General features: G+C 44.1%; 1 protein-coding gene across 1 annotated transcript in view; it reads right to left on the reverse strand.

Moving 5' to 3' along the window:
- Nucleotides 1–3,521: 3,521 nt before the first annotated feature.
- Msrb3 (methionine sulfoxide reductase B3) overlaps nt 3,522–21,765 on the reverse strand; it is a 61,932-nt gene continuing 43,688 nt past the window's right edge. The window contains exons 5-9 of the mRNA XM_032884391.1: nt 14,119–14,227; nt 12,374–12,451; nt 7,444–7,516; nt 6,742–6,790; nt 3,522–3,658 (exon numbers count right to left, since the gene is read on the reverse strand). Coding sequence (XP_032740282.1) covers nt 3,522–3,658; nt 6,742–6,790; nt 7,444–7,516; nt 12,374–12,451; nt 14,119–14,227 — 446 coding nt within the window. The remainder of the gene's footprint in view (nt 3,659–6,741; nt 6,791–7,443; nt 7,517–12,373; nt 12,452–14,118; nt 14,228–21,765) is intronic.

Genomic DNA, 21,765 nt, shown 5'->3' on the forward strand with positions numbered 1-21,765 from the left:
TAGAACCTCCTCCTTTCTGGACTCCAGCATGGACTGAAACCCTGATGGTCTCTAGGACCTCCGTGGAACTACTGCCACATCCATCTCCTGGACTGACCAACTGCTAAGTCCTTGGACTACTTGGACCACAGCCTGTTAGCCACCCTCATAAACCCCTGTGTGTGTGTGTTTGTGTGTGTGCGTGTGCGTGTGCACATGTGAGTGTGCGTGTGTGTGTGCGTGCATGTGTGTGTGTGTTAAGATGGGGGGTGCCCTGACTACTAACATGGTGTTACTACATCTCTCTTTCCACTTCCCATCTCCACACTCAGTGGTGTCACATTTGTGCTTGAAACAGCCCATGCTGGGAACATGTCCACTATAAAAATTACTGAACAGGACACAGTCAAGCTCAAAGCTATTGTTTTGTTGATTGATCAGATCAGCCGTTTTCAACTGGAGATAATTTTGCCCTTGATGGGAAAGACTGTTGCTGGTTGTAAGAGGGGAGATGCAGTGGCCATCTAACATGACGTAAAGGCTGCTTTTACCTGCCCCACTGCACATGTAAGATATGCAGCTCAAACCCTTGTCTTTTGAGACATCTTCCTGGGTGGCCCTGTAGGGACTGTCCACTGTCTTCGCCACTCCTCCATGTGACTAGAAACATCAAGTGCCTTGCAGAAGGCCAGCATTTTATCTCCATGTGGTTTGCTGTAGTCCTCTTGTGATTTGGTTTTTGCTGTTTTCGTTGTTTAGCATATTGATCTCAATATGCATTACGGTTATTATCTTTTTTAAGTAAAAACTGGTTTTTACATTTCTTTTAATAGAGCTCTAAATGTCTGGTCCTTGTCTGTGACTTTCTGCTCCATTCAATGCTTTCCTGTAAGAACGTGCCAAGCTCCACCACTGTCATCTTCCCCTCTGTGGTAGGAGTTCACTTTTGCGGGTGTCAATGGAGCTGTGTACACAGTAAGCGTCTACTAAAAGTAAGTTCTGTGTGACCTACCTTTCCAAAATTCACTTTGGGAAACGTGGTAAGGGAGAATAACTGAGAATGTTTGCAACCAAGAATTTGCAAGCAAGAACTGCATGTCTCTCCTCTTGGTGTCTGATTGAAGCACCTAATTCTGTTTAATTAAATATGCAAAACCCCAATGCCTTTCACCTGCAGGCCCAGGAATTACAAAGCTCCTAGATCATAGCCTACTCTCAAGAAGTTGATGGACTTGTTAGGAAGAGAGATTTAAAAATAACCAAAGCCTTGTACAGTTATTTCTTTAAAAACATGACTCAAGAAATTTAGAATCCACACTAATTTTTATGTCTCTCATAAGAGACAAAGTATTTCGGATGAGCTGAGTCATCGGGTCAAATACTATACCATGAAACACCAAGTCATTGCACAGTCCTGCTGACCTGACTGTGGCAGCGAGAGAAAGAGAAAAAAAAAGAACACAGACACACAAAAAGCTGTGGTCGGGAGGTCTACGCTCTTAGATGGGAAACCTTGGCACCCTGGAAGCTCAATGTCTTTACTATACAGAGTTGAATGAACAGCAAGGCAGGGCTCCTGCATCAACCAAGAAAGATCAAAGTTACTATACACACAGAGAAAAAGGAAATAGAGTCATTATACACAGATAACAAGGAGGCAAGGGTTGTGGTGTACAGTGGGATCAAGGAAACCGGGGTAGCTCATCTGGGTAGGAGCAGTCTCTAGGGGAATGGTCTTTAGGCCATCACCATCCAGGTGGGTTCTGTGGTAAACAGTTTCTGCACACACTATCAACATCCACACTTGGACCAGGAAGAAAGATTTTGTTATTTCCCTAACCAACACTAGGCCTGCCAAACTGACTACCTCTTTCCCATGGGTCTGAGGCTATCGAGTTCTTGGCATGACTGTGTTCACATCAACAACACACATTCAATACTCAGGACTGCACTCGGGGCTTCCTACAAGAAAACATGCAGTTTTAGTGCTGATAACGGAATAAAAAACAAATGGTCTGACTTAATTTTGAGAGCTCCAGATTTGCCTGCTGCTCACTGTTTGTCATATAAAGTTGAAGTTGCATTTTTACAAACCCCACTGTGTTTAACAACATGTCTGTGTAATTCCTGCATTTGACACATGATGTTAGAGAGAGAAAAACTGTTGCTGTCCAACCATTTCATAGATGGAGAAGATGAGAGGGCTGTTTCCTTGTTAGTGGCTTTGCAGCCGATCTGTACTGGGACAATACAAGGCTGAGTCCAGCTGGTGCTAGTCAGGACCTCCCGGGACTGTGTCACCTCACAGGTCACTCACCCAAGTAGAAGTCACCCTAGGCATGTACCTGGATGAGACTTTCTGCAGTTCTTGCTACCTACTCTCTGATAATTTTATATAAAAATAGAACTGTTCATTTCAAGAACAGTGGCTTTGTGGATCACCTCACAAGTACTTGCTTAAGCCTGTACACTGTCTTCATGAACTCTCTGATTTCAACCCCATGCCAAAGCGGAGTCCTAAGTATTAACTGCCTGGTGCCTGCTTATCTGAGGTAGACCTACGTTTGCATTGTTTCCCAGTTTATCCTAAACACTGTAGTTTGCTGAGGCAAATAAAAGCCCCTCCCACCTACATGCAGAAATCCATATTATGATTTTGTTGATCATACAAGGGAAAATGGCTTTCTCCACATCTCTCTTTCTGCATGCACATGGGCACACAGTGCAGTATCTTGGCGTTTCGTGCATACTGTTGTTTCAAGACTTTTTTGTATGTATATGGACATAACTTCTAAAAAGAAAACTATACTAACATTTATGTCACCGCACCTTCAATTACGTCTCACTACATAGTTTTGTGAAACAGTTTTACCATGCAGTAGGAATTATACGCTACCTTTCACCTCCTGAATGCTGTGCTCTCCCTGCGGGAAATGGTTTAGATGTATCGTATCAGTGGCGGATTTTCCTCCTTATCCCTCCTAATAGCCTAAGAAAGTCATTTTTCTCCCAGACCATCTACGGTCTTATCCTAAGCTTTTTTTTTTTTTTTTTTTTTTTTCTCGGAGCTGGGGACTGAACCCAGGGCCTTGCGCTTGCTAGGCAAGCGCTCTACCACTGAGCTAAATCCCCAACCCCTATCCTAAGCTTTCTAATTAGGCAAAGATTAAATAATTCCTACTACAAACACCTCTCCTGCAGGCACAGTGTGTGAGGAGACAAGAAAGGGTGGAGAGATTCAGGAAGTCAAATCTACATTCTCTTCAAAAACACACAACCGGTTCAGTTCAACAAAAGTTTATGTAAAGCCACCACTCAGAAACTGCTTCATCTCAGAGCAGTCTCACTATGCCGCAGAGCTTTATGGGATTTAGATCACGGCAATGGGCGAGGTAATTACTAAAACTTCAAAGTTAAACGCTCTTCAGGAACGATTAGCGCCTTTCTGAAATTAGAACCATTTCCAGCAGAATCCCCTGAAGAAGTAATCCTGAAGATAAGTCACATTGCCCCGGAATTCTACTGTAGCTTCAGGAATAGTGCTAACGGTGTCGGGGAAGCGAGATCTCATAGAGAACAACGGGCAACTCCATCTTCCCACTCACCCCATCTTCCCTGCCACACAGGCACTCCGCTGTGTCGGAGGGCAAAGGGTTCATGTTGAAAGTTTCCTGTAACGCTGAATGGAAGAACGTGAGGGAGCAGCGGAGGTGAGTAAGCTGTGTGTGGCATTGGACTGGAATTCTCTTAATGAAAGAGCTTATGTTCTCAAAGAGCTGAAAAACAGCTCCAATTTTCTGGTGGCCTAGAATAAAATAGCAAGGGGTTGGGGGGGGGAGGGTCACATGAAATATAGAGTGTGCGCACAACTCTGCAGCATGGGGGAGGAGGTGCTCGCCTGAACTATGGCGCATGCGCAGCAGAGTTCGACTTGACCGGCGCAGCACAGTTTGAAGCAGTAATTCAGTCACACCAGCATCTACTCTTAACAGACAGACCCGCCCGGACAAGCTCTGCTTGGTCACATTTCACAGTCCTTTCTAGACAGTTGTGATAGTGTATGTCCCCAAACTTGCTCAAGCCACCTATTTAGCATTGTTTTAATGACCAGCATACCTTTGATGCATCTGTGCATTTAGTTTTTACCCTGTTTTGACTTTGCTTTTTCTAGTTCGCAGAGAACGAATCTGGGCTCTCATACTTGGGCTGGCATTCTACATGTCCTGTGGGCTGCTTTTGGCCAGTCCCTGTCTGGCGACTCGATGAAGGTGGGGATACAGAGAAGACGTTTAGAATTGCTCATGTCCATTGATGTCAGTCTTCTCAGAAATACGGCAAGAAATTTTGAAAGAACTGATAAACATGTAATATACTTGAGATAAAGTGAGACCAGAAATCGGTATGGAAATCACGTGCTTCAATTGCTGCGGTCCTATCTAGTAAGTCCAGCTTTGCTCCTAGGGACTGATGGCTTCCGGGCTCCTGCAAGTTTATTACATCATACTGGGATGGGTCCAAGTGTCTTTCGAGCTGAGTCATTCTAGCAATCGGCCACAACAGAGCCAGCCTTTTCCTGAACAGAAACGATCTCCAATTGTCTATTCAAGTCTGCACATACCGAAACAAGCAGACCACAGAGAATTGACACACGTGTGTGTTCCCTTAGTTCTAGTGATGCTGATTGAAATAGCCATGCCTGATTGGCCGGAATAAAGTAGAAAGCACCAGACCGTAGAACTCCTTTTAAATTAAGCATTACTGTTTAACATAGGCTCACATGCTGGCCGAGATTCTAAGAGGTTTTCCTCACATGCTCTTCTTATATGAAAGGCATATAATTCTTATGCAAGCATTAGCTATCATTTAATAGTAATGTTGTTCTTGCTAATAATGAGTCTAGTCTACAATATGAACTATTCCATGGAAGGTTACTATGCACAAAGCAGTGGGTATTGGGTGTGGGTCTTCAGAGCCACAGACAGATGACTTCACATAGATAGATAATGGTGCAATTCATCAGTGAGACTGCGCATGACTTCCCAATGACTCTATCACTAGCCTGTAGCCCTTTTACTCCCAGAAATCCATTTTATAAATTGTTATGACTGACTTCCCACATTTCTCATGCTAGTCCTTTCCTCAAATCTTCTCCAGAATCTGCACAACTCTAATGAGACATGCATGTGACATAAACATTTGATTATTACATGTCTGGTGCTAAGAGAAAAATATCACTAGAGCATGTTCTTTTCACTGTGAAACTCACTTAGTAGAAGGAAGGCACACACATGCATACACATGCACACACATGTGCACACATATACACATACACATGCACACATGCACATATATACACATATATATGCACACATGTACACACACCTGCACACATATATACACACACATACACACATGCATACACATGCACACACATGTGCACACATATACACATACACACACGCACACATACACATATACACATACACATGCACACATGTACACACACCTACACACATATATACACATACATACACACATACACATGCACACATGTACACACACATGCACACATATATACACATACATACATACATGCACACATGCACACATATATACACATACATACACACATGCACACATACACACATACATACACACATGCACACATATACACACATACATACATACATGCACACACACATACACACATGCACACATATGCACATAGATACACACATATACACACATGCACACATATACACACATACATACATGCACACACACATACACACATGCACACATATGCACATAGATACACACATATACACACATGCACACATATATACACATGCATACACACACACCACACATATGTACACAAGCATGAACAATCCAGAACTAAGTAGAAACTGCAGTGATGGAAGGAACATGCTAAGGAACAGAGATAGAAGGACCATGTTTACTCTGGAAGGAACAAAGAATCTGATGGAGAAAAGATTCTGGGGCTTACATGATGTAAGTAAGGTAAAAGCCTTTTCTTCACTACATCCTACAATGTTCCAGATAGATCTCTCATTGTTCTCAACACAACCAAACTCTCTATTCCTACTGGACCAGTCTCCCATTGTCTTGTCTTAAAAAAACACACCTTTGATCTTATTGACAATGTCTTTTTTCAGAAGACATTCCATCAGGATCCTCCAACAGGGAAAAACCAAACTTGTTCCTTTTCTCTTTCCCATCCCCCTCCCTTCCTTACTCTTCATCCTTCCCTCCTCTACCTCCTCGCCCTCCTCCTCCTCCTCATTCCCACCTAGTAAACAGTGCCCTCAGTCCCATGAACCCTTGCCAACTTGGCACAGCCATATCCTCTAATCACATATGAAAGCGTTTCATCCAGGAGCATAGTGAGTTTATAATTGTCATTTTCTCACATCGTGCCAACCAAACCATAGCTACTTGGAAAAAAAGTATTTTGTAACATTATTTTATTTGGTCCATAGCACTAGCACTGTATCAGCCATAACACAATATAAATGGTCAAAAGAACTTTCTGAAAGGAATTGTTTTACCGATTCTCCCTCTGGTTTATGTGATGTGGAATAAATTTACAAAACTTTAGAAGTTCAAATAACTAGAGGTGAGAACGTTCTTGCTTCCATCGGCAAATTTGCTAACTAGAAGTCAGGAGTACCATAAGAACGATAAACTAGCTGGGTAAACGCTGAATGTGGAAAAACCATGAGCTGTGGGGTAGCTTACACGTCTGGTTTGTAAGAAGGCCGTGAATGAGGTTCTCGTACCTGGGCATCTGTAGGAGGAGCAATGTATTGTTGAAAGAAGGAAAGAGTTTACAAGTTTAGAAATAAAATGGGAGTGATTAAGTAGGCATTTCTGTGAGGAACTGTAGTATTTGTGTGTCAGTCAAGTAAAAGAGGGTTATGGGAAGGGGACAATCTCAGTGGGTACAGGGCTACACAAGTATGAGGACTTTAGAGTCAGATTCCCAGGATCCATGTAAAAGCCAGATGCTGTAGTGCAATGTCTGTGCTCCTGAGAAAAAGGAGGCAGACATAGGAGAGTTCAGGAACTTGTAAGCCACCTAGTCTGGCATACATAGCAGCAAAGAACTAGACTCCTCTCTCTACTGAGATGGAAGATGAGGACCAATACTCAAGGCTGAAGCTGTTCTCCAACCCCCACACGCAAGTAATGGCACGTGCTCTCATTCATATACATCACATACACATACACATACATGTACATGCACACGCACACACATATGTACACACACATGCACATGAATATGCACACACATACACACATACATGAACATGCACACACATGCACAATGTTTTAAAGAGAAGCTTATGCATACACATGCATGTACATGCTGTGCATGCACCAGGTAATGGAACTGAAGGTTTGGTGAGCATTTAGACACGTCCAGGTCCAGTAACTCACCAGTCTCCCTACGACTTTCCTCAGAACATTCCTAGTTAGTCTGTTCTGCTTCTCATCTCTCACCCCCTTCATTCTAACAAAACCACAAACACACATTCACTCACACAACACTATACTCGTATTCAAAACAGGAAGTGAATGGCCTCCAGAGAATCATCCATACTGGTGAGAGGGAATCCCTAGAAAGAATGAAGAGGAAGATACAGATTCATTCATTCCATTTGGTGCCTCTCACTTTAAATCGACATTTCTTGTTTGTGCCAATGAGTTCTTTGAACATTTTTCCTGGTCAGCTAGCACCATGTCATGTTTGCCAGTGGATGACACAGGAGGAAGGCTCAGAAGGAAGATGGCTCCTTTACTGGAGCTCTATGAACGTCTTCTGCTCCAGAAGTTTCCCCAGCTTCTGACACTCCGATCATACAACTCCCTTTCTAGTTCTTGCAACATGGGCAGCTGCTCCAGTGCCAGGCCTTGGATATAGCTTCCCTGTGCCAAGCTCCTTCAGTAGTCAGAGCTTCTCTATTACCTGATTCCTCTAGAGGAAACAGCATCTCCTCACAAGTCTCTCCAGCAAACTCATGTTCCAAGAACTCAGCTGATGCAGAAAGGGTACCTCGTGGGGTGCCCGGCTCCCACAATGCCAGCTGTGTTCAGAGTGCTGTGAGCAGCGGTACTGAGCGGCGGCAGCTTCCCTGACATGCCTCTCGGGTAACTTTGCAGTCAACACCCCCTTTCTGCCAATGGCTTTCCCCAACACTGAAAAGAGTGGCTTTCCAGTAAACTCCAAAGGGCAACTGTCCAGTACATTACAGCACTGTGCACAGCCATGAGTTCTGTGCCACGCAGGAGCTGCAAACACGCCTCTTCCTTCTCTACCCCAGAGAAAGAGCAGGAGCACGACTGAGAAGGAGAAGGAGAACCTTTCTGCCTCTGCCCTAGAGGCCATGACCACCACTCCTGCTGTGGGTACACATGACCAGTCCTGCTGTGTGTGTACACATGACCACTCCTGCTGTGTGTATACACATGACCAGTCCTACTGTGTGTATACACATGACCAGTCCTACTGTGTGTGTACACATGACCACTCCTGCTGTGCGTATACGCATGACCAGTCCTACTGTGTGTGTACACAGGACCACTCCTGCTGTGTATGTACACATGACCAATCCTGCTATGTGTATATACATGACCAGTCCTACTGTGTGTGTACACATGACCGCTCCTGCTGTGTGTATATACATGACCAGTCCTGCTGTGTGTACACAGGACCACTCCTGCTGTGTGTGTACTCATGACCACTTCTGCTGTGTGTGTACATATGGCCAGTCCTACTGTGTGTGTATACATGACCACTGCTGTTGTGTATGTACACATGACCACTCCTGCTGTGTGTACACATGACCACTCCTGCTGTGTGTGTATATGTGACTACTCCTGCTGTGTGTGTACACATGACCACTCCTGCTGTGTGTATACACATGACCAGTCCTACTGTGTGTGTACACAGGACCACTCCTGCTGTGTATGTACACATGACCAATCCTGCTATGTGTATACACATGACCAGTCCTACTGTGTGTGTACACATGACCGCTCCTGCTGTGTGTATATACATGACCAGTCCTGCTGTGTGTACACAGGACCACTCCTGCTGTGTGTGTACTCATGACCACTTCTGCTGTGTGTGTACATATGGCCAGTCCTACTGTGTGTGTATACATGACCACTGCTGTTGTGTATGTACACATGACCACTCCTGCTATGTGTACACATGATCACTCCTGCTGTGTGTACACATGACCAATCCTGCTGTGTGTGTATACATGACCACTGCTGTTGTGTATGTACACATGACCACTCCTGCTATGTGTACACAAGACCACTTCTGCTGTGTGTACACATGACCATTCCTGCTGTGTGTATACACATGACCACTCCTGCTGTGTGTGTACACATGACCACTCCTGCTGTGTGTGTACACATGACCACTCCTGCTGTGTGTGTACACATGACCACTCCTGCTGTGTGTGTACACATGACCACTCCTGCTGTGTGTGTACACATGAACACTTCTGCTGTGTGTACACATGACCATTCCTGCTGTGTGTGTACACATGACCACTCCTGCTGTGTGTGTACACATGACCACTCCTGCTGTATGTGTACTCATGACCACTCCTTCTGTGTGTGTACACATGACCACTCCTGCTGTGTGTACACATGACCATTCCTGCTGTGTGTATACACATGACCAGTACACATGACCACTCCTTCTGTGTGTATACACATGACCACTCCTGCTGTGTGTATACACATGACCAGTCCTACTGTGTGTGTATACATGACTACTCCTGCTGTGTCTGTACACATGACCACTCCTGCTATCTGTACACATGACCACTCCTGCTGTGTGTGTGTGTACACATGACCACTCCTGCTGTCTGTACACATGACCACTCCTGCTGTGTGTATACATATGACCAGTCCTACTGTGTGTATACATGACCACTCCTGCTGTGTATGTATACATGACCACTCCTGCTGTGTGTGTATACATGACTACTCCTGCTGTGTGTGTACACATGACCACCCCTGCTGTGTCTGTATTCTTTCTAACTTCCTTTCACTTCTTACTAGCAAACCTTTTCTTATCCTAACCTTCTCCTATAATTTGAAAACTTTTAAACTTTCTTGTTCAAACAACTATGTGGATTCTAAACTTGTACCTGCTGATTGATAACTTCCCCCTTGTGTGCTTTTAAAACTTATCAGAAATGTAAATAACTGAGTTGTTTCGTATTCTGCATACCTGCTTAAAGTGCCTGTGTCCAGCCCTCAGGCTTCCATATTTCCATCACTCATATGTAGAAAAGTCATCCCATGCTCTTATTTGCAAACTCAGTCTTCATCAATATCAATCAAATCTTGTTTTCCCCCAAAACAACTATGAAACCCCAGAAACTTTCATTTTCTATGATTTGCATAAACTTGCTGATGCGTGTTTTCACGGCAACCCATTTAAGTCCCTGGTTGGAAAGCAGGTACACAGACAGCGAAAGGTCTTCAAAATTAATACATCCTTGAACTATCACTTTGCTTGTCCCTGAAGACGGTAACTAGGGACCATAAACCAACAATATCTGGGACAGATGAAAGGCATACCACACCCCAAGTGAAGAGAGAGGAAAACCACAGGAGAGGTTGGATGGAAGGAGCCACCGACCACTGACCCCTGAGAATGCATAGTTTTGGCAAAACGTGCACAAAGAAAGAAAGGATGGGGAAAACCCGAGTCTCTCAAAACTGCGCATGCCCTGTGGCCCCTGCATCTCCATGGGCACCCAGGTTCACATTTTGAACAGGAAGACAACCATACAAGGCCAATAAAGTACTCCATCTCCAGCAGCGGAAGGAGCAGGGGTGCTTTCCACCAAAGTAGATGAGAAATCAAGAGAGAGTGGTGAACGATGAAAACCAGCAAAAGTATGAGTGAAAAATTAAATCCTATTTCTCAGAAGTTTAGAAAATGGAGGCTGACAGGAACGCTGGGGGGATGACACAAAGTCACTGTGAGTATCACCCGGAAGGTCACCACAAAGGAGAAAACGACTCTCACAAGCATGCGAGTTAGTCTAAGAGTCTTGCTTTCAGGGTTTGTGATTCAAAGCTCACAAGGGTTAAGTTCTCCATTCACAGTTGGCTCTGTTTCTTATTTAAAACAGTAAGGTTTTCTTCAGTGAAATCACATGATTGGGAAAGAGGTGGGGCGTCTCAAACAAAAAGCCTAGGGATGTGGGCAGCTTTGACCGTTTGGGGCATTAAGCAGTTTAGCATGGCTCAGCAGCTACCTTAAGTGTTATGTCAACTATTATGACATAAGCTAAAGGTGTTGAAATATGAGGATGTGTGTTTTCTGACAGGGAACGGGTGACAATTTGAAGGGTCGGTTTTTTAACATGGAAAAAAAATAAGTAAGAATTCAGAACAGATTGTCAACCAACAGGAACGTGCAAAAGGGTTTAAGTAATTGGGGAAAAGTTGGAACTCTTAAAAAATTTTTAAGGAAACTACCATTTTCCTGTTGTTTCAGAAATATCTGTAATGCTAGTATCTTAAAGGAGAAACGTGAGGCAAACTAAAGTGTGTTTTCCATTCTTCTTTTGCTATTTGTCTCTGACACTTCCTAATCCTGTCTCAGATAAAGGACGCTCGCTCCTGAGTAAGGTCTCTGCTTTCACTCCCCCAGGGCAGCAACTCTACAGGACAGAACAGGGATCCCGAGATTTTACACACCCAGATAAAATGTCTTTGGTAAAGGTTGTCCTTCCTTGCTAAGATTATCCTATCCAGACCAAGAATTATCTGTCTTGGTCAAAAAGTCTGTGTGGTGCCTGCATTACTGTGAACTGTTGGGATCTTTTTAAAAAGAGGATTTTAGGCCAATATAAAAATAATGTTAACCTCAGATATACGATATTGTTACATGCTTACTTTGTGTATATCCCTTCATTGTAGAAGTAAAGACTTCTCGATGGATGCATTTTAATCTGAGGGATGTGCATGAATGCTTTGCAAAATGGCCCATAAATGGATTTCAGGGCATCGCTTGAAGGTAGACGAGTCAGTAAATGCATAAGCACCTCTCTGTTCACCAAGATTGTCTTCATACCTCTGCTAAGGACAATGGTTACTGAGGTAGAACAAAGTTAACATTTTAAATGTCTGAACAGTACAAAGTTACCCAGTCTGTCACACTAGTAAGTTAGCCATATAAGTCTGTAATCATTCTTGTTTTCAGGGAGTGGACAAAAATATAAAAGGATAGAATCAAATTCAGCAAAAGGAAGGATTCACAGGTAACTGAGCAGCAAGGACCGTGGGGTCACGTGACCCAGCCACACCCACTGGCTTTCAGGACACTTACTTGAACAGCGGAGTTCCACAGACAACACATTTATATATCCCAGGATCTTTGTGATGGGTGTATTCTCCTTCAAAGGCACTGATAAACAATAAACAGATCGTCAAAAAATATTAACAATGCTAGTATTACTTCTTATAGAACACATTGGTTTAAAATATATTTCTCCAAAAAAGCTTTCCAGGGGTTTTTGGTCCTAAGATGAGAACAGACCAAACATGGAAACCGGAACAATAGTAATATACTTTATGTGTGTATGTGATGTGTGTGTGTGTGTGTGTGTGTGTGTGTGTGTGTGTGTGTATGGCATATAACTACCCCAAACTAGTAGGTTAAGTAAAAATATCAAGCCATCCAGTAAGTTAATACTTAGAATATTTTTCAAATTAAAAAAAAAAAAGCCCATTGTTTGAGTCACATAAAGAACATTATTATCTGAGATTTCTGCTACCCCACACCATGCAAGAGGGGACCAGAAAATGTAGCAGGTTCTGAGTCTTCAAGTGGAAGGAGTCTCACTTTTTTTGGTTTGAAAGGGAATATTGCAGCTTTAAGGGAATATTTTTCTCCGTTAACAATCTTAAAGGCGAGGAGGTCAGTCGGTTAATGCAGATCAGCTGTGCGGGCCAACAAAAAGTCTATGTGCTTCGCAGCCTGTTCTTATTATCGTTTTGCCCTCTTTACGAGGTCCAATTTTTTTTTATAAACAGAATTTTTAAGAATGACCTAATCTCTGGTTGTTTGTGTGCATTAAATCATTTTTGCTAGCCTCGCGCACAACACCGGCGGGCGGGCGGGCGGGCAGGCGGGCGGGCAGGAGTCCCGTACGCTGTGATCTAGCCCACCGCTGGTAGAAGGAAGGCACACCTTGTTAGAGCCTCGGCGTTTAGTAAACTCAGTACACAGTGGGCTCTGTGACAGTGGTGTCGAGGAACAAGGATCCCCTGTGTGGGAAAGAGCTCTTTCAGCTCATGAATGGAAGCACAACGTTACATCATTAATAAATCTGGATCAGAGCTACATTTACAGCCCCATGCCAAGCTCCACGGTATAAATCAGACAACAAAATCATTGGGCCCTGGCAAGGTACCTTTTAGCTGAAATCAGCTGAGAGAGATTTTATTCTATTCACTAAAAACAGTCTTGGAAGTGAACGGACTTTTTTTTTTTCCCACCCCTTCCAGGATGTAGGGCGAACTTCCAAGGACCAAAGCCGTGCGAGGGTAGTTATTGAAAATTTTTGACATTCCAACCACAAATGAGCCAATAAATACTTTCTCCACATGTGCTTCAAAAAGAAATCGGAGCGGGGTGGAAAGGAACTAAATTATGCTACCTTCTTTTTGCAGCCAAAACGTCTATGCTTTACAATGACCACCTTCAAAATGCCAGCCTCCTGGCGGAGCTCCACGTCCCTCACGGTTTTCCTTGCTGTGATGTCGTCCAAGGAAGAAGAAAAAAAAGTATCCAAATCGCTATTCCTTCCACACATTTCGTTGTAAACTAAAAACAGGCCCTCAGCAAAAGTCCCATGGCTTTATAGAGATAGCACGTTCCGAGTGGGGGGTAAAGCAGAAACAAAACCGAGCCTTAACCCTAGGCAGTGCCATCTCCAGTCTTTTCAGAGACAAGTCGTTTGCAGGCCTCAGCCAGTGTGTATAGTTTCTTTAAAAACAATCAACAGGGAAGAAGACTCCGAGGGGGAGAAAGTGGTGCTTGCCTGCCTATTTTATCCCAGCACACATTACCTTTCTGTTCCTTTCTCCTGAGTGACGTGGTACTGTAGGGGTGTCAGCCGCTTCCTCAGTTCCTGCTGGGAAAAGGCCACCTTACAGTTCTTCTTATCCCTACTTGACCCTGGAAAGAGAGGATATGGGAGAAAGAGCCATTTTAGCCTGAATCCTAAATACTTGCTTTGGCTGGCCGCCACAGCCCAGCCTCTACAGTCGCTTGTCAATGACCAGAGAGTCCCTAACGGACTACAAAATCTTACCTGAGCTACGGCTGGTCTCCAAGTTCAAACAGAACGCACCTAAAAGAGCCAACTGACTCCTCTGGAGCAGCAAGAATGGGCCACAGCCAGGGCTTCCAGCAGGAGATACTGGAAACTCACTGGGCGTTTGCATTTGTTTACAGGACTGGGGCACATCCTTTATGCTACCTGATACCTTGAAACCCCCTTTTAGAAGGTGAATCCAACAGCAGGCACGTATTTGCAAGTATGCGGTGACACGGGCATATAAAGATCCATTCCATAACTTTGCAACTTGGTAGATGAGCCTGAGGCCGTCATCAAACCACTGTCGTCCAAGATGGCCGCCTACCATCCTAGTTATTTTTCAGAGGAACCTAAACGTATCTTTTGTGTGTGTGTGTTTCTACAGTAGGAACTACTGTTTTCTATGAGTCTATCAGATACTTAACTGGGTTCTGCGTGGTCTTTAGAAATGCATGGTTTTCTAAAGCCTGTATCTTACCAGGCTATCAAGAAACTGTCAGGAGACTTCAGGAGAAGATATGTACTTAATATAAAGTGAGATTCAAGAATTCCAGAGAGAGAGAGAGAGAGAGAGAGAGAGAGAGAGAGAGAGAGAGACAGAGACAGAGACAGAGACAGAGACAGACAGATAGAGACAGACAGAGACAGAACAGAGAGAGAGACAGAGGGGAGAACAGACAGAGACAGAGGGCAGAAGAGACAGAGAGAGACAGAGGGCAGAAGAGACAGAGAGAGACAGAGGGCAGAAGAGACAGAGAGAGACAGAGGGCAGAAGAGACAGAGAAACAAAGGCAGAGACATAGAGAGAAACAGAGACAGAGAGACAGAGAGAGGCAGGAAGAAGACGCACAAACAGAAGTTGGGTATGGTCTGACTTCAGGGCTTGTGCTCTCCAGACACAGCTCAGAAGGGAGGATTTCCCCACTTAGCGTCTGAATGTTGAAGTGGTTCTAATGTGACTGACAGCCCAGGCCGTTTTATTTCAATATACACAGACTGCAGTGAGATGTTCAGACGACACCTGTTTGTGTGCACTGTTTTTATTTTACCTAGCAAGTGAGCGGAAGAAACATGACCGAGGCAGGACAGCCATGACTCACTGCACTAACCCGCCTTTCCATGGCCATCCATCAGAGTAGCAAAGCAGCTTGCAAATGGCCCTCCACACAGAGATTTCCTACTACGTCTTGAACTTAGTCTTGGTATCCTGAGTATTAAATTCAACTTCTTCTGACTCAGCAGGAGAAACCCTTCCCGAGGTTTGCTTTTAAGGCACCTACCATAGAATCCGAGATTACTGAAGTTAAGCTCGGCAAGAATTAACTAATCAGCCATCCTGATTGTGGGACTGAAGAAAGGCTATCAGCTTCCAGAACTGGGGCCACCTAGACAGATGGCTGATTCTCCACCAGAAAACAGGGAGCCAGGGAGAGGGCAAACCAGAGCCAACGGAAGACAACCTTGGTCAGGTAGGGAGTCACAGTGACCTCTGCCAGCCTCCCTATCTTTTGTTGGTCTAGAAAGGAACCCAGGAACAACTGGCATTTCAGCAGTAGCCCTGAGGACCTCCCACCTCACTGAACCTCAGTTAACACCAGGCTCATCCTGATGTGAGAAACCCTGCTTACTGCTGTCCAAGGCATAGACAGAAATGTCTCCCGACAATTGCCTGTTTAGCCGGCATGAAGAAGGGCTCTTTCTCAAACAACAGGCACCCTGGGTTTGGGTGGGTTTCTGTTTACCTCCCTCACAGACTTCTTAAATTTTATTTTGTTCTTACTGATTGTTAGAAGGGTGCCTGCTAATTTTGTCACAAAGTTCATTAATTACAACCTTAATCTGACAAATTATCATGGTTGAAATTATTGGTTCCAACAGGCTTGATAATTAAGATCTGGACAATTAGAGTTAAGCAAATCTGTCGAAAATATTTTGGGTTTAATATACGTTCATTCATACAAAAAGGCCAATTGTGTTCCCAACGTTTCAAGAGCTTAGCCACCCATCTGTATGTCATTTGGTACAGGAGAAGCAACCGCCGGTTTAAATTACATGGTATTGGATTGCAATTCCCTAACATTGGATGCTTTTCTGCTCTTTTACCTTGAGTCATTTTACTAAGGGGTGCTCATGAAAAGTAGCTTCGAGCACAGATGCTCACAAACCACTCAGGCAAAGATGTTTCTCTCTCTTTCATTCTCTCTCTCTTTCTCAAAAAATTAAAATCTCTTTTCTGAAGGAAAAGAATAAGACTGTTGGTCAGTATTGATGAACCCTGTCATGTATTTGCGGGGTGGGGGGGAGTAAAATTGAAAACATCTGATTGAAGTAAATAATACAAACATAAAAGCTTGACTGGTGAATGAAGGGTATGGAAGAGTCCTTATTTCATAGATTAGAAATTACTTTTGATCTAAACATTCTTAAAAACAGATTGTTTTCCGCTATGAGCCCAGCTCATTAGCTGTGCTGTGCAGAACGCGTTTTAATGGTGAACTTTGAAAGGGACCCGCTCTGTTCCTTTGTTAGTCCCCATCTTGTGTGGAAAGGGGGAAAAGCTTTCGTTTCAGCTTTCTTTGTTTGTCTTTCGAGAACCACGAAAGCAGCATTCACACAGATTCTGGAGGAATGCGCCCTATGTCACAGCCTACAAATTATTTGGTTTTGGTGCACTTAAAGGTCATCTTCCAAATTAGTGAAATTTTCCTACATCCTGGCTTTTCAACCTTAAATATAAATGTTGTTTCCCAACTGTAAGTGAGGTTTGTTCTCTGAGAAAGGCTGGTGATTATGTGAAGTGGTCAAACTTCATACATTTCTTTTATTCTTTGGTCATACTGTGTTCACCAAGTAATTAGGCATTTAAAGTATACCTAGTAGCGAAAGGAAGGGCATGCACATTAGAAACAGTTACTGTGATTTTTGTACTAAGCAACTCCAGTACGAAGTTTGTCAGATTGTAACAGAAGTCTGGCCACACCGTGCAATAGCAATGATAAACTTCTTGGACAATTGAATGCTGTGCTGATTCATTAATTCTGAGAGAAGAACCAACACTGGCATGTACAAAGAGAAGCTCCGTGCTGGTCTCGGTCCTCTGCTCCCTACCAGACTGACTTGGCTAAAGGCTCACGGTGCCAGGGTTGATTCTGAAGACATCATTTCATTTTGAAATCTGAGCGTCATTCATTGGGTGTCTGGTTTCCCTTTACTATCTTCACTTAGGTACCGTAATTTTCTCATTACACAGGGTAATTTAACATTAGCGTTCTACGACATCTGTTCAATGACTTCTAAATTGGCCTAGAAGTACGTCAGGGAGAGAGGGATCCCTTTCTTGAAATGTTTAATAGCACACTTTGAAGGCACAAGTCGGCGCGCACACACACACACGTGCAACACAGTACGTCTAGAGGAATAGATATTATCCCTGTATATCTAACCATAACCCATTCCCTACAGTGTAATTGTTACATGGATCAGATCTATCCTAAACCCAACCCAGACGTATTTAAATACAGAAATATGCCCAGGGTATTTTTCTTTATACCAAGACAGCTTCCATGTCACTGCTGAAGGGGAGAACAGTGTAGAAACTCCAGTAGCCACACAGATGCAGGAGATTATACCTGTAATCCCACACAGCAAGGCTTTATCACACAGACACACACACACACACACACAGACACACACACACACAAAAAGACACACAGACATACACACACACACACACACACAGAGACACACACACACAGAGACACACACACACACAGACACACACACACACACAGAGACACACACACACACACAGACACACACACACACACAGACACACACACACAGAGAGACAAACAGACACACACACAGACAGACACACACACACAGACATACAAACACAGACACACACACACAGAGACACACAGACACACAGACACAGCATGAGCATACACACACACCACACACACCACACAGAGACACACAGACACACACACACACACACAGACACACACACAGACATACACACACAGACATACACACACACAAAGACACACAGACAAACACACACACACACAGACACACACACACAGACACACACAGACATACACACACACACAAGACACACAGACACACACACACACACACACACACACACACACACACACTTCTAAAACGGAGTCTGCATTCTGGTTCTACCTGCTTCAAACTGTGACCGTAGCTGAGTGTTCACCACATCTGCCACTGTACGGGTGACAACAGCCCAGACTTAGCAGGCCCCCGGTGAAGAATTGCAGAGGATCGATCACGTCCATTTTACAAACAGAACCTAGGCTCATAGGATTGGTTATAATATAACTTTTTTTTTTTTTTGGTTCTTTTTTTCGGAGCCGGGGACCGAACCCAGGGCCTTGCACTTCCTAGGCAAGCGCTCTACCACTGAGCTAAATCCCCAACCCCATAATATAACTTTTTACGGAAGTGTAGCAACTCAAACATGCAGTTCTTGAACAATATGGCAATTTCTGTGAGTATGAAAATTAGACAAAACTTTCTTCTCAAATTATGCAGTAAATTACAACAACAACAACAATAATAATAATAATCCTGCACTAATGAGTTAAGACAGCAGTGTAGGAAGGTCATGGCCATGGCAGGACACGCAGAGAGTGACAATGTCCGCCCTTAGCCCGTGCCGGCTGTCCCTACATTCTTCAGCATCAGTGGCAAGCCCATGCAAGCCTCTCACCACATCTACAATGCCGAGAGGACTTTCTACTTCCTGTCCGGACCAGATCGGTCACCTAAATGCTTAGAGCACTCTCAAACCATACATTTTATATTTCAGTGTGGAAAAATATTGACTATTTCCCCATGATAATAAGCATGAGATGTGTATCTTGTTCTGATTTAACTTCACTAAGATAGTAAAGCTAACGTAGGAATATCCTGCTGCTGTATTGACAGACGGTGTAAAATTAAAGCATATGTTAATTTCTACTGTGAGCTTCCATGTCCAAGTTCGCACTAGTCTATCATGTTGGAAAACTATTTTATTTCAGGCTTAGGGGGTGTTAGAATCTGTAAGTGGGAGATTATAAACTAAATCTAGCTGACTTTTAGAATAAATGTGCACCACAAACACCAACTGCTGTTGGTTTTCTTCTGTTTCACAACTCCAGCCACGCGCTAAAGGCCTTGAGAACAAAACAGCACAGTTACAGAGGGGGAGGTGTTATGGGGGCATCTTCAGTTCAGACCCTCCCCTCAGAGTAAATATGTACTAGGAAAACATCTCTGGGACCTCGCACAACTCAAGGTGTCAGGACACAGCTTCAGGCCCTGGCTTCCACAAACCAGGGCTGCTCTGCTCACCTTGAGAACACTGAATCAAGACTACTTACTTTTCTAAGTCTAAGCTGTTGTCAGCTACCGAGCATACGTGAAGGACTGCTTTAACCATCGTGCTGGGTCCGCTCATGGCTTCCGCTATTGTTTGGAGGACACAGAGCACAGAGCTGAAAACAAGGTGAGACCTTCTGCCGTAGAGCTCCGTTAGGGCAGAGGTAAGATACACAGAACACAGGAGAAGCAAGGTGGTCTAGTATAAGGTCTTTTAGAAGTTGGTAACTACATAAGTGTGGAAAGGCAAGCAAGGAGCAGGGCTAGGGTGCCCAGGCTACCGGAGGACGGCTGTCTCATGGAGTAGGTAGGGGGCTCTCATTACAGTGATATTTGGGCAGAGTCCTGAAGAAGGAGAGGTAGCTGATAGTGAGGATGTCTCAAGAACTTTCCAAATGCATAGAGGGGATGGCCAGGAGGGGAAGACACTGTACAGCTCATACATGAGTGGCAGAGACGGGCAACTTGAACATGGCCAGAAAGCCCGAGTGGGGGCAGGGTAAACACTGGACACAGTGGGCAAAGGACACTGGGCAAAGGGCAGGCCTTGTTTCTAACAAAGTTGACTGCTCTGTGTGTATGGTAACTCTCAGGGGCCTCCTTTCAGACTGTGTCTACCCAACATGTCTCTGAGAATGTTGTCACCTGGCTGGATTATACTGGCGTTGCGTCTAACTTGCTTGCTGGCTTAATGTCATATTACCTAAAGCCAGACTATCATCCCCAACCTCAAGCTCCACATGAAGGGTGTCAGTAGAGGGTTCTTTGGAGATCAGTGATGCATGAGCATAGAGAACAAAACCCTTTGGCCATTTTAAACAAGGCTTGTAATCTGGGAAGCTCGGGCACCTCTCCCACATTGGGGTAGTCCTGTAGGTAATGGTAGGGAACATCCGTAAGGAAAGAATGCATAGAATTAATGCCTCAGCTGAGCTTTAAAAGAGCAGCCTTAATTTTTACACCAAACTGTTTAATTGCATCTGTGCTCCAAGCCCTAAAGACACATAAAGAATCATTACATTTCTTGAATTAAATAATGCCATGTATTTTACAGGCACTGCACCAAAAGATGAAACTGGCCTCTGGCTTCTATACTGACAGAGAGAACAGACCAGGTCACAAGACATTTCTGGCCAGTTTTCCTTCCCACTCTATGCACCCAGGTGGCTTCACCTCTGCCAGCCTTCAGGGATAGCTTGTTTGCTCTGCAGAGCAGAGCATCACCCTGGGCAAATACTGTGTGGTCCAACTTCATGTGGACGTCGCCTAGAAACATTGTAACTTCTTCAAGATACAAACTTCTGGACTTAATATTGATGCATTGTCTCTACAGCCATTTATTAAATATCTTCGGTGAGTTAAGACTTGAGTCCGCTGGGGAGTTGAGGACAGATCAAGGAAAGCCCCTGCCTCCTAAGGAGCTCACAGACGAGCAGGAATGGTAAGAGGTCAGCACAAACCTAAGTCTTTAGGGAAGGCATGTGCAGAACTCTGCATAAAGGGAGTTAACACTGAGGGCATTTGTACTCTAAACTTTTCCCATCCAGATTGACGATGTCTGGCTGTCCCAGCATAGGATACCCGTAGAAATCAAATGTCTACAATCAGAGTGCCAGGAAATGTCCAAATAGGGAAGAAAGCTCCTCCTAGGAGGCTGACTGACAGACAGGGTGGGATTACATGTGTATAAGCCAAGGCTAGAATCGTCCACCCTGCAGAAAGCTATGCAGATGGAGGATTTGGAGCCATATCGGCTAATTTTATGAAGCTGCCAATTCTCCAAACAGGAAAAGGTGTAGGTTCAGATTCAAAAGAGAAAAACTTTGGGATCTGAGAAGTGAAGTAATTTTAAAGCCAAGGAGGGAAATGTGAGAGTGTTTTTTGTTTTTCCTATTGTGAGCCGACAGGAGAACATGAACTGTGAGAGGCCAGCATCAACTCTGTGGTATCTCAGGCTAATTAGGATGACTAGAACTTCTCGCCGTAGTAGTAAAGCCTC

Source organism: Rattus rattus, chromosome 1 (genome assembly GCF_011064425.1).
Source record: "Rattus rattus isolate New Zealand chromosome 1, Rrattus_CSIRO_v1, whole genome shotgun sequence".
NCBI classification, from domain to species: Eukaryota; Metazoa; Chordata; class Mammalia; order Rodentia; family Muridae; genus Rattus; species Rattus rattus.